Genomic DNA, 13,722 nt, shown 5'->3' with positions numbered 1-13,722 from the left:
GATTGTGATCTCTTGGGTTAAAGACTTCCAGGAGTCAAAGAAAAGAGATTGCCAAAATGTATTTTGAAACCCCTAAAGTGGTTAGAGCACATTTAATTTTAGAATTCTATGGGGTTCTTTCATAGCAAATCGGATAATTTACCTGATATTTTAAACAGACTGTCTTCATAAACAAAAAGTTTGAAAATACTCACCTCCACTGGCATATTTGAAAGTGCCTTATAGTCTTTGGTATGGATGATAGATATCGTATAAGTTGCCTTTTTGTTGGGCTCATCAAAACAAGGGAAGGATTTCCTGGCATCTGTTGGTTCATGATCAGTGGCTGCTATGCTCCTTGGAAACAAACACACAAACAAACAAAATATATGTTGTCTCTTCTGACAGCCCCTATGTTTCTATCCCTATAGAAAAACTTCAACTATGTAATTATATCCCTTACATTTCTTAAAATGAGTTTCCATCCACAAACTACCAAATAGTTGCCAAAGTCTTTTCTGGAATGTTTAGGTTTAACAGATAAATGAAAGTCCAGAGATAACTTCAGATATTTTCTATGACTATTTGGATAGTTTGGTTCCATAATTAAAAATATGTGAATGATAGATGAGCAAAAATAAACCTACTTATGAGCTATCACTCTCTTCATTACAAAGTTGTCGAACAAGCAGATAATCACAAAACCAACTCAAGGGCTTGTCTCCAACTGCCTTGTGAGAGTGAGCAGCGATGTTCTGTCACAGAGCAGAGGAGCACGTCCCAGTCCCAGCTCCTGTTCCTATTGGCACATTCTTTCTTAATGTTACACCAGGGACAAAACCCAGCTTCATTTCCATGCAAAGGCAGTGCTCCGAGTAATCTCCCAGGTGAAGCAATCTTTGGCCAGGTTTAAAGCCCATTTTTGAGCCGAGAGCATTTTTTATGGCTCTAACTAGGCACATGCTTATGTAAGCAAAAATGTTTATGTTTAATGTTTCCATCATTTCAAAGAGGAAATACTTTTTCTGAGAAATTACTCAAAAAAACAATAATAGTGAATATATACTTTTTATGTAGTCATATCACAGTAAGATAGTATTAGTATATTACTCATTAGAAGAGTAAGCCAAGTTAAAAAGATAAAAGCAAGGAAAGAAAAAAAATGTTGACTTATATTCATTAATAATGTGTAAGGAAAATATTTTGTCCTTCAAGATCCTCAGAGACTAAGGAAGGTATATCACAAAGATTTCCAAGCTAAATTATTAGATCACTTATTCATTCAACAAATATTTATTGAACGCCTTCCTTCTATACACTACACACACACACACACACACTCTCACACACACACATTTGCTAGGCATTATTCTAGGTGCTGAGGGAATGACAACAGTGAAATAAATAGATATACAAATAGATAAAAACAAATCCATAAATGAAGAAGTAAATTAAAAAATAAGGAGCATGATGGGAGCTCTGTACAAAATAAAACAGGGGGAGTGACAGAATAACTCAGGAAAAGTAGTGAGCAACACCAAGTAGTCAGGGACAATCTCTTAAAGTAGGGGATGGTTTGCTGAGATCTAACTGATGAGAAAAAGCCAAACAGGTGAGATGAAGGAAAATGTGTTCTAGCAGAGGGAACAGCAAGTGTACAGCCTCTAAAGTGGAAAAGAACTGCATGTGATCGAGAACCTGAAAGGTGTCCAGTGTGGCTGAGGCACAGTGAACCAAAGGGACTGGGAAAGGAGGAGTTTCGAGAGGCCAGCAGAGGCCACTATAAGAATTTGGATTTCCTTTGGGTTCAAGGGTCTTTTATATGCATTAATTTACTTAGAAAATAGTATGTCATAGCTCAATATCCATCTATAAGAAATTAAAATATTTCTGAATTTCTTTAAAATATCTCTCTAGATATGAAAATTACTTGTTAAAAACTCAGCCAAGAAAACTAATCTATGTTAAAAAAACACACAACTAGCCCGGCCAGGCGTGGCTCAGCAGCTGAGCATTGACCCAGGATCCAGGAGATCGGGGTTCGATTCCCAGTCAGGGCACATGCCCGGGTTGTGGGCTCGATCCCCAGTCGGGGGCGTGCAGGAGGCAGCCGATCAATGACTCTCTCTCATTATTGATGTTTCTACCTCTCTCTCTCCCCTTTCCTCTCTCTGAAATCAATAAAGTCATATTTTTTACAAAATGGTGGCAGCAATAACATTAAAAATATATATATATATAAAGAAATCTGTACACTTCCCTGGGGTGTTAAGTTTTTCTAGTGAGCTACACCAAGCTCCAATCCTATGTTTTGTCAGCTGCCTTTTTCTTCTGAATTCTTCTGGCTTCTGATTTCTTCCAGAGGCAGATGAAAAGAAAAAGTCACTCTGCAAGAATGTTACAGCTTAGTCACACCTCAGAAATAAGCCAGCTAACTAATTTGGGAATATGTGTATGTGTGAGTTTGGGGGGGTGTACATGAGCCTGTGTGTAGGAGGTGAGGGTGAGAATTGATAGGGGCACTTATAATGTCCAAAGATTGAGCACCTGAATTAATCTGAAATATAATTATATCACTTATAAATTATAGAACACATATAATTATGTGAGCAGGGATTTAAGTTTCCTTTTCCTTAAGTTTCTTTTTCCTAGGGCTTTGCACCCATACACTCCCCTTGATTCTGGAGAAAGCAATTCAGGAGGTGGCGCAGCTGTGGACAGTGTGTCCTTGAACAGCACGGTGAGGCCGACCCACCAGGAGTCAAGCTATCATCTTATCGAGACATTGCCAGACGACCAAGAACAATAGCTGATGCCTGAGGACCTCCAGGGCTGCACAACAGCTGCATTCTATTCCCAGCCTCAGTTTACCCCATTTCCCTATATAACCTCAAGGTCATTCCTTAAGACAGGTTTTGGATGCTCATATGCGCTCTGTCTTCTTGGTTGGCCGGCCTCCTCAATAAACGCCTCATATGATTCAACCCTGCCTCCGCTGAATTGGGCACAGTGACAGGCAGCCTCAACATCACTGGGATTTCCCAGTAACAGAATTACATGTTCTTCAGCATAGCCAGGGGGTAGGTTTTCAAATACTCTTTTCTAGTCTCTACCTTATGCCCCAGCACCCAAGAGAGAGAAGAATTTTCAATCCTTGCCTCGTCTCTCTTTAAAACAGGTTATGTTTGAAATCTCAGAGATACTGTACTTTGGAAGTGAGTCTTTGGGTGGTGTTTGCTGGTCGTCAGGGAATGCTGATCACGGCAAACTCACTCAATTACAGTGATCTGGACGTACACTGGTGTAGATAAAGTGACATTCATTAACAAGAAGGGTTATAAAATGTGCACTGTTTTTTCTAAATTGTAGAGCCAATAAGATTTCATGGGGGAAATTCTCTTCTAAGAGTAAAACTTCCTAGATTGTAATTCTACTTCAGCCCCTTAAGTGTGATCTTGCACAAGTTACAAAACCTACGATTCTTCGTGCCCTCATCTATAAAAGCTGGTTACCAGAGCACATCTGGCCTCTTCACAGGGTTGAGGGGACAGAGAAGGGGTGGGTCACAGGTAGTAATATATTTGAAACTCTCCTGAATTTACCTAATGGAATTAGAATGCATCTCATTCTATTGTCTTAAATTCTACAAGGCTAACTATACTTCCTTTTTTCTTTTTTTTTCTTATTCACACACAGCACATGCAACTTTAATCAACCAAAGGAAAAAGTCCCAAAAGTAGATGCCACTTCTTGGTGGAGACACCAACACTTCAATTCACATCTTAAAAAAAAAGAAGACTATTTCTAGGATTGACAGCACCGTGAATCCTGTATGCAGACCCTGTAGGCTCCACGCAATTGAAGATGCTTTCAGCCTGCAGACACCAGGTGCCCAGGCCACCCTGGAACAGCTTTGCACAGCGCTCCAAAGGAAAAGCTGTAAACCAGCCCGAGATGAGGAAGCCGAGTCCTAACCAGGGAGCCACCGCAGGCCCAGGCGTAGGTGACCCTAACTGTGCTTTCTGATGTAGCACCTTCCACAAGCAACAGACTTCAAAATTCACTCATTAGACACCAGTATCTGTCCTGAAACAAAGTTAGTTTTTTAAAATTTGTGTGTAAATACTGTAGGAAATATAACAATTAAAAAAAATAACTTATTTTTCTCATGAAGTCTTGTGTAACTCAAAAGCTCCTATTTAAATATGCTAAATTCCATCCCAAGTTTACTAATGTTTTGTAAATATGTGCAAATTTGAAAACAAGGTATTTGGGATAGCAACACAAAACAGATCGCAACTTCTTTAGAGAGGTTTTACTCGGTGATTAACATTTTTTTCTTTTTAAAATCAGCTGAATTGTGTTGTAAATTAAAGGGGAAAGTCTGGCTAACAGCACAGTATGTTTAGGAGTGGCTGCAGGGTCCGTCCTGAATAATTCCCGTGTCAGGCAAACTGCTGAGTAAAGCACTTTTCCCTGAGGGCCTCTCTATGCTACATTAATAAGCCCCTCTCGAGGCCCAGCACATTAAAAATATAATTCTATGTAGCTTATTAATTTTTAAAGAGCCACCCCTTTGACTTCTCTGAGTATGTCACATCAAGGTGACTTTAGAGAAAGCTGAAGAGAGGAGGTGACGGTGCAAGTCACAGGCCAGTTCACCCAGAATCAACTTTAAAAAAAACCCCAAACTACTTGATTATCTCACAAATCATCTGGCATACTATTTCCAATGAAGACTCTCAGGCTATATTCAACAAGTTAATAACTTAATCCAGGAAAATAAGTAGCAAGGTCTAGGTGAAAACCTTAAACAAAAGGCTCCTGATGCGAGCGAGCGGCCACGGTGGCTCGGCGTCTGTTCTGTGCAGACTAAAGCGCTGCTCCGGATTTAAGCAGGGCAGCCGGTCAGAACAGGTCAACCCTCCAGCCTGTTCCGATGCCAACATGCTTTTGGTGGTTTGAATGAATCCGTTAATTATTTAACTTTTTTCCCCGATTGTTTTTTTCCTATGTAGAAGACATTCAAGGTCAAATTACTAAGGAAATTACTATGGGGAATTGCTAAGCCTCCTGCAACAAGTAAACAAGACCAAAAAAATCAGTTTTTTATTGATCATGGCTACTGATAGCTCGACATATCAATCTAAGAATATAATGAACTGACATACGACTAAAATTTCAAGATCAAAACTACAAATGAGTAAACACGTCCACGCTTGTGAGAACATAGCACACAACACATTTAGCACCATCCCACTTATTTCTTTTTAACCTAATCTCCACTTAACTCCTAAGTCTTTACGACAAGCTTTAACCTCGTGCTTCAGACTTATTTATCCCAGGGCCTCCTAGACGTCTCCTCCTGGGTGTCTGACAGGCATTCAACACGCCTGACACCCGACTTAGGACCTTTCCGTCCCAACCTGGCTCTTCTCTTCAATTTCCGATTGACGTGTGGCCCGTCACTCACATTTGGTGTGTGGAGCATCCTAGGCCCGTAACTTTTCCTGAAGCCTCTGCATAGCCCATCCATTTGCAAATCCCGGCTCCCTCACCTCCAAACAGTCTTCTCCACTGCGTCTTCTTCGGCCTTGAAACCACTGTCCTGCCTGACCTTCCTCTCCTCTTTCCTGGGCCACTGCACTATCTCCCACTTACCCAGGTATGTATTTGGCTCTTTCCTTCACCATCCACATCTAAATAGTCACCAGTTAATTTTTCCTTCATAATGCCTGTCATTAGTTATTCTTCTTTTTCTCTCTCGTGGGTTTTCCAGAATAATCTCCTATTTCTTTCTCCCCGCTCTGCTCTTCTGACTTGGTGCCTTTCTTTTTTACCTGCTTTTACCTTCTCATTTGCCTATTAAAATCCCACCATAATATCAAAATTCATTGTCAACCCTACCAATGTTATAAAGAACACCCAGAAAACTCAAACTAGAAACCATCTGTCCTCCTTTTAAATTCTTATAATTTCTGTCAATTCCAATAATCTCAATCTTTAATGTGTGGAGACTGTGTTCCTAAATTTAAAAAAAAAAATATTTACCAACTCCGCTTCCCTTCAACAAGATGGACAGAAAGGAAGCCAAGGGAAATTTGTCCACCTTGGCTGTAGCCATGCAACCTGTCTCAGCTTGTACCAGAGGACACCGGGAGTATAAAGAGCTGTACGAAATGTTTCTATATATTCATTCAATAATATCTGAGTAATCACTGTGTGCCAGGTAGTTAATAAGAGACACTCAGCTTACTCTCAGAGACCCACCGAAGAGTCTACAGTGAGGTAAGTTTGGGAAATTGCAGCTATGGCAGTCTCTGGAAATTCATAATGGACACTGTCATATAGAAGTCTCTGAAAAGCCTCACCATTAAAAAACACAAAAAATCTTGTTGTATTTAATATTACTGCCCAAACTAATTTGGCCACAGAATCCCTCCCCTGCTTTTGTTCTGGCAAAATCTATTAATATCCCATGCAGCTAGAGCTCTGTGGAAGACTTTTGGGAAATGCTATGGAAGAGCAATTCAAATGCCGAGAAAGAAATGCTCAACCTGGGAGAGAAAAATATATTTCTATATATTTGAGATCTGAGTTGAGTCCCTGTCTGGGAAAAGAACAGCTGAAAAGAGTGTGGGGTTTTGGTGGTGTGGGCAGGGAAACATTTCAAAGGTTCCAATCCTTTAAGTGGTCTTCCTCAGACCTTAAGGAACAGACCAGAGAGTAGTAGGAAAAGTGACTTTTAAGTTTTTCAGACTTTCTTTTCCTAAGCCTCACTGCAAGTCTGTCCCCAGCAAGATGATGCGGATACTATTGATGGGAAACTCTAAGCTGGCTCCACCTTCTTCTACAACTCCCCTTTATCTCAGAATTTTGAGGGAAAGGAGCTCAGATAGTTGTCTCCCTTCTGTGAAGTTCAAGCCCTGGTTATATTGGCAGAAATCAAGTAATTTTGGTTACTACTGAGTTCAGTCCTGTTGAGTTTGCATTATGGTTGCAACAATAATATCCCAAACTGCTAATACTCAATCCTGGAGTTAAATTTTACATTAAGGCAACAAAGTCAGAGAATATAATTTTGATTGCATACTTAAAATGTATTACTGTAGTGGTGTTTTAAATTGTATGAGCTCCGAATGTTACAAAGCTCACTCTATAATGTGAAAGAATGGTGCTGCTCCAGTGAATTCACCCTTGCGGTCCTTGTATGGACACTGTGATAGGAACCCCTAGAGGCATGCATTGTCCAAAGGCTTGAAAAAAATGCATTTTTCTCATATGTTTGTAATATTTCCTAACAGGCAAAACCAAAAGTATTCCATTGAGCCTAAATGAAGTTATTGAGTATGTGCCAGAACTATTCCAAAGCGTGTGTGCAGTGCAGAATTGGCAGCATCCTGTGTAATGTGAGAGCCTCGAAAGCTACCAATGAAAACAGACAAACTTGGGAAGCCCAATCTTCCCTGAGAACCTAACAGCACAGGGCTTCCTCGCCAATCTTGCTGTCGCGTGCTATTTTCTGCCCAACTATTAAGACAGCTGAGTTTCCCAGTGTCAGTTCTCATATACATATTTTATGGTAAAATTAGTTGGTGTGGTAAAATGATCCAAAGAATCAGAGAAGCTTGTTTCATATTTTTTGGCCTTCCTATAGTGTACAGAATTTTTATAAAACATTTTTATGGCTTTACTTGGAAGAAATTTCTATTGTTTTCACAATCTAAGAAGCAGTTTTAAAGTCTGAGAAATAATCATCTTAAAGTTCTGACTCATTTTCACTTTACACTAATGAATTTTTAGAATCTCTTGAGGGTGGATATTCTTCAGAATGTACACTTTTCTTCCACCAAAGTGAAAACAGTTAAAAAAAATCGTGTCACTGTTAGTGCAGCTCAGAGAAATAGGTACTTTCATTCATTGTTGGTGGAAATGTAATTTGGGACATACTTTTTGAAAGTCAGTTTGGAGACACACACATACATACTCATGTGCATGCACATTTTATATATACATATATAACATATATATGTATACGTGTGCATACATTCATACATATGTAGCTTGGACCATCTTCCTAAAGAAATATTAGAAAATGTTTTACATTATTATAGAAATGTCCATTACATTTTTATAGGTATTTATAGGTATAAAAAAAAAAAGTAGGAGTGTTATAGTGTAGTAAGAAGCTAGGAAAATTCCAGGACAAATGGAACAGGAAATCTAAAACAGATAGTTAAATAGCAGTTTGCAGCTACCCAGTAAATCCTATCTTCCCTAAACCAAGAGCACTTAAGAGTGAACAGTTTGTACTTCTCCTCCCCAAACAGAGGGCAAATAAATAGCTTAAATCACCTTACTCAGGGAGACAGATAACAAAAATCCAATTAGTGCCATTTGCCAACCACACCCAAGGACAAATTAAGAGAATAAATCTCATTTTGTTATATCAGCATAAAGTCCATGAATATTCTATTGATTGTCCCCTAAGACTTCCCCTAAACACCCAGCCTCTAAAACGCCTGAAAATTGTAGGGTTGTAGGGTTCTGGCCCTCCCGGGAGCACACCCATGCCATTCCTTTCCCAATCTCCTTCCCCACAGGCACATATCCCCTAATCTCTAAGGAACCTCATGAGACTTGGAACCAGGGGAGCAATGGGGCAGCGGGCTAACCCCCTGAACCTGTCTCCAAGGCCCCCTTTTCTCTGACTTCCCAGTGACCAAAGCAGCCCAGCCTGGGCTCTCCTGTTGCTTCTTCTATGTCCTTCCTAGTTTCACTGTCCTAAGTGTGCTTTTGCTGCGGTCAATAAATTCTTGCTTGCTTTTCTACACTTTGTCTCTTGATTGAAATCCTTCCTTCAAGAAGACAAGAACCGAGGTCTAGGCATCTCGCTGAGAACAGGAACAAATTAAATGACCAAGTTTAATGGAAAAGTTGAATAAATTATATTATATTCATATAATGAACTATCATGTATCCATTAAATCATTTATGGAAGAATAACAAATGAGGTGTTAAAGTGTTGATATATCCTAAGAGTATGTCATGAAATGCTATGTATAATACATATGTATAATGCCATGCTTATCTGTGTTCAGAAAAAAAAATGATAGAAGAATATTTGCCTAAATATTAACAATGACTATACTTGAGTGATGGACTTATAAATGGATTTTTTTCCTGTAATGTTCTCTGCCTTCCAAGTTTTCTGCAGCAAATGTGTATTATTTATGAAATAAATAAACAAAATAAATGTTATAAGTTTCTGGATATATTCATACCCTTTATATCCTAACATGAGGAAATAAACAGATAGACACTTAAAGTCTTTTCTGACTTGTTTATACTAATAAAATACTGGAAGCAACTCAAATGTCCATTAGGGAATTGATTTCAAAAAATAACAGTGCATTCATGCAGTGAAATATTGTACAATTTAAAAAATCAGACTCTTAAAAGTATTTAAGAATGGGTGGGAAATGCTTATAATATGTTAAGTTAAAAAGATACAGATAAATATGTAAACATAATATTATTACAATTTTGAACACCTAGAAAAATATTAGAATTACATTAACATGTGAATGGGGTTGCCACTGGATGGTGAAAGTATTCATAGGTTCTTTGGATTTTCATTTTAAATAATTTTCTATGCTTTCAACATTTGTAATTTTTATAAACAGAAAAATGTAAATAAAGAAGTATGTTTGGTTACTAGTGATATTAAGATACACACACCATCTATAGCAGCATGATCCCTTCAAATATTTTTTTCAAACTAGCATCTCCACCCAATGGATTAGTGTACCACACAGTAAGATGGGGATATTTAAATATTCTATTTTAGTACTTTGGTCTCTCTGACAAACAACAGAAAGAATTTTGACCAAAAGGTTTGCTTTGCTCTATAGGATACTTGAAACAATAGAGGAAAGGGATGTGCCATGAACTGGCCCCCGATTCACATTTCTGAACTATGATACTAAGGTATCTTAATCATTTACCTGTTCAGAATCTAAGTAAGCAAAGGTCAAAGCAGCTTCAAGTTCAGTGACACCTCAGGTGTAGCCTTCCACCCTGATACAGGGGCCGCACCCACAGTGTGAAGGTTTTTTAAGATCATCGAGTTTATGCCTTTAACACAACTCTAGTAACAGCCTCTGATTGATGTTCAAGGGAAGTAACATCTTCACTGGACTCGGGAAATGAAATTGCGTCTACACACACACACTTGGAAGACTGTGGGGAGGAAAATGTTTTTATGTCCTTTACATATCTTTTAATGTCCTTAATATATCTTTTATGTTGCAGAAGCCTTAGCATCACCATGCATACTATAGCATTATGGGCAATAAGTCCAAAGATTTATCTCTGCGCTGCCACTGACATGTGGACTCAGTATTTATTGAAAGCTTACCTGTAAAGGCTTCTGGCTAAATGAAATAAAAGGACACAGCCCTGCCTTCATTCCTGGACAGATCCACAAAGACAATTCCACGAATTTTTACACACTCTTTCAAGGTCTTTTCTCCGGCAAAACAGTCAAAATTACAATTGGCGTGTACTGACTTCCGCTTAAATGTAGTGTAATAGCATTTTAAAGGTTCAGCTTAAAATCACTGCCTTGGAGCCCAAGAATACCACCTTGTGAAATTTACCCCACACATGCATTTTAAAAACCTGAGTTAGTTTATACGAAATATTAAGGATGGGGTTCAGCACATTATGAGTTTTCCAATGGAACAAAAGGCTTACACTGGTGATAGATGATAGATAGATGATAGATAGATGATGATAGATAGATAGATAGATAGATAGATAGATAGATAGATAGATAGATGATAGATAGATGATAGATGATGATAGATGATAGATAGATAGATAGATGATAGATAGATGATAGATGATGATAGATGATAGATAGATAGATAGATGATAGATAGATGATAGATAGATAGATAGATAGATAGATAGATAGATAGATAGACAGATAGATAGATAGATGATAGATGATAGATAGACAGATATGTATATATTTTTTACACTCTGTGCAGCTCACTCAACACTTTCAAGCTTTCTGATAGGCATGAACATAAAACGGCGAGAATTTTTGCTTCCCAGAGCAACAACAGGCAGCACTGACACCAAGTAGGGATACAGAGCAGGCCAGCAAAAATAATTAAAAGGTGGAAAGTGGAGAAGAAAGAAAAAGAAACGGCAAGCAAGCGTGTGAGTTGAGGGCAAACGGAGCAAAAATAAAAATAAACCATCAGCATTTACTTGACTTGGCCTTTCTCCACGTAGGTGGTCCTGTAGAAGCCCACGAGCGAGCCGTTGAGGCGGCCGGCGAAGTCCAGGCTCAGGCGGTAGAGCCCCGCGGCGCCGCCGGGCGGCAGCTCCTCCGCCGCCTCCAGCACCACGAACTCGCGCGGGCGGTACTGGAAGCAGCGGCGCACGCCCACCGGCGCCCCCGACGGCCGCGCGAGCAGCGGCGGCGCGCTCACCCTGGTCTCCCGCAGGTGCAGCCACAGGTGCCGCGTGGGCGCCGTCAGGTTGATGGCGATGCTCACCGTGCCGGTGTAGGTGTCCTGGTCCATCTCGGGCTTCACCTGCAGGTCGTAGTGCACGGGCGTGATGAAGTCCGGCAGCCTGAAGTCCTTCCAGGCCCCGCTGTCATCGTCGCTGGGGGGGCAGGGCAGAGGGCTCGCGGTGGGGGGCGCCTCGGAAGGGGCCTCCTCGGGGAGGCCGCACGACCGGGTCAAGCCCACCGACAGCCCCACTATCAGCCCTACCGCCACCACCGCCGCGCAGAGGATGGCCACGTGTTTCCCTCGAATGCAGTATCTCTTAGAGCCGTCTCCCTCCGCAAAGTTCATCTTTCTTTTGTTTCCAAAGTCAAACGCTGCGCATGAAACGCTGTTAAATGGAACTGAGTAACGTCGGCAGACTTCCCTTCTCAGACTGGAAGGACTGCCCCGCTTCGGCAGCGGGATCGCGCTCGCCCCGCACCCCGCTCTGGCTCCTGCGGCCTCGGCCTCGGCCGCCCGGCTCCCCTCGCGCCCAGCCGCTCCCGGCCGAGAGCCCAGGCAGGGGTGGGGCAGAGGCGCTGAGCCGGGAAGAGGGGACTGACCGGAAAGCTGTCCCTGCTCCCTTATAAGCAGTGCATCCCCACCCCACCCCTCGGGCGCTGGAGGGAGTTAAATATAAAACTGGGCTTCACTTATCAGCCGGCTGGGGGAGGAGCCTTTGCCAAAGCTCTGTCAGCAGCTTTCAGAAGGAGAAGGTTTGGGGAAAGGGTGTGCTTTGCAATTAGAAAAAAAAAAAAAAACGCAACCTTTGTCACTGGGTCTCTGGTTTCGGCCTGCAGCGCTCACACCCTCGCTCTTAATCAAAAGGGCTCCTTGAATTTCAGCTGTTTTATCGGGTAGCTGGCCAGAGAAGCTGAGTGTTTCCTTTTCCTCGTGTTATGTAAACATTCAGACCCTGCCTTTTGCCAAAGTCCTATCCTGGAACTGGACGCTCAGAGGGATGCGTAAATTAAAGGACCACTTAGGGATGCAGGAGGTATTTGTTGGACTGGTGGGTTAGTAAAGTGTAGCCCGACAACCCTAAGCGAGCACACCGGCTGCGAGGTGAAAGAGATGGGGGAACGTGAAGGAGTTGCCCCAAGCAGCGCTGGAAAGGACTGAAAAATCAGAGCTATAAGGAAGGTCAATTTGTCAGATAGGTTAGATAACTGGTCTAGATTAGATAAATTTATCTCTGCAATTTGCCTCCAAGCCAGATTTTCTTTAGACTTTGATGTGGTAGATCACATCTGGGAACAGATTCTGATGGGAAAGGAGACCTGCTGGGAGATTCATTAACTGTGCAAACCCATTGCTTCGGGATGACAAGGTCAAGGAGAGAAATCACAAGAACGACCCCCTTGTTTATGAGTAGCTAAAATGTAGGCACCTGAGCCATCTCTAATAGGAGCAATACAATAATAATTATTTAAAAATTTGAGAACTTTCTACCTGCCGGATACTGTGCTAAGTACCTCATAGAAGTTATTTAAATCTTCCCAACAACCCTATAAGAATGGTACTATTATGATGCCCATCTGAAAAATGGGAAGACTGGCATTTAAAAAGGTTACGTTATGCAATGCCGGGAGGGGCTCAGCGGTTGAGCATCAACCTAGGATCCAGGAGATCTCTGTTCAATTCCCGGTCAGGGCACATGCCCAGCTTGCGGGGGCTCAATCTCCAGTTGGGGGCGTGCAGGAGGCAGCCAAGTAATGACTCATCATTGATGTTTCTCTCTATCTCCCTCTCTCCCTTCCTCTCTCTGAAATCAATAAAGATATATTTTTTAAAAAGTAAAATAAAATAAAAAGGTTATTTTCTCAAGGCCACACAGCTGGTAAATGGCAGAATTAAGATTTGAACCCAGGTTGTCTGAATCCTAAGTCTTTATCTCTAACTCACTGCCTCCATTCTCTGAAGAGGAGAAATCTTTAAAGGTTAAGTAACTATGAAAAACTTGGTCAATATTTCCCAAAGTGCAGTCTGTGGATATTAATAGATATACTTACAGAGCAGGCGATGCTGGGTTAAAAAAAAAAAAAAAGAAGTTCTTTCACTGCCCTCCATTCTCTCAGAGCCTCCAGATGGTAGCACATATTGTGAATGTCCCAGACAGAATGTACTATTGAGTAGTTTCTACATTTAGTAGAAACATTTCTCAGTGTTTTTT

At 41.0% G+C, this 13,722-nt stretch overlaps 1 protein-coding gene across 1 annotated transcript in view; it reads right to left on the bottom strand.

Moving 5' to 3' along the window:
* ENPEP (glutamyl aminopeptidase) overlaps window positions 1–12,146 on the bottom strand; it is an 81,562-nt gene extending 69,416 nt beyond the window's left edge. Inside the window, exons 1-2 of the mRNA XM_081123408.1 lie at window positions 11,263–12,146; window positions 195–336 (exon numbers count right to left, since the gene is read on the bottom strand). Coding sequence (XP_080979534.1) covers window positions 195–336; window positions 11,263–11,858 — 738 coding nt within the window. The 5' untranslated portion in view covers window positions 11,859–12,146. The remainder of the gene's footprint in view (window positions 1–194; window positions 337–11,262) is intronic.
* Between the last annotated feature and the right edge of the window lie 1,576 nt (window positions 12,147–13,722).

Source organism: Miniopterus schreibersii (genome assembly GCF_964146895.1).
Source record: "Miniopterus schreibersii genome assembly, chromosome: 1".
Classification (NCBI taxonomy): domain Eukaryota; kingdom Metazoa; phylum Chordata; class Mammalia; order Chiroptera; family Miniopteridae; genus Miniopterus; species Miniopterus schreibersii.
The sequence above is the reverse complement of the archived record's forward strand: the minus strand, read 5'-3'. Positions and strand labels throughout refer to the sequence as shown.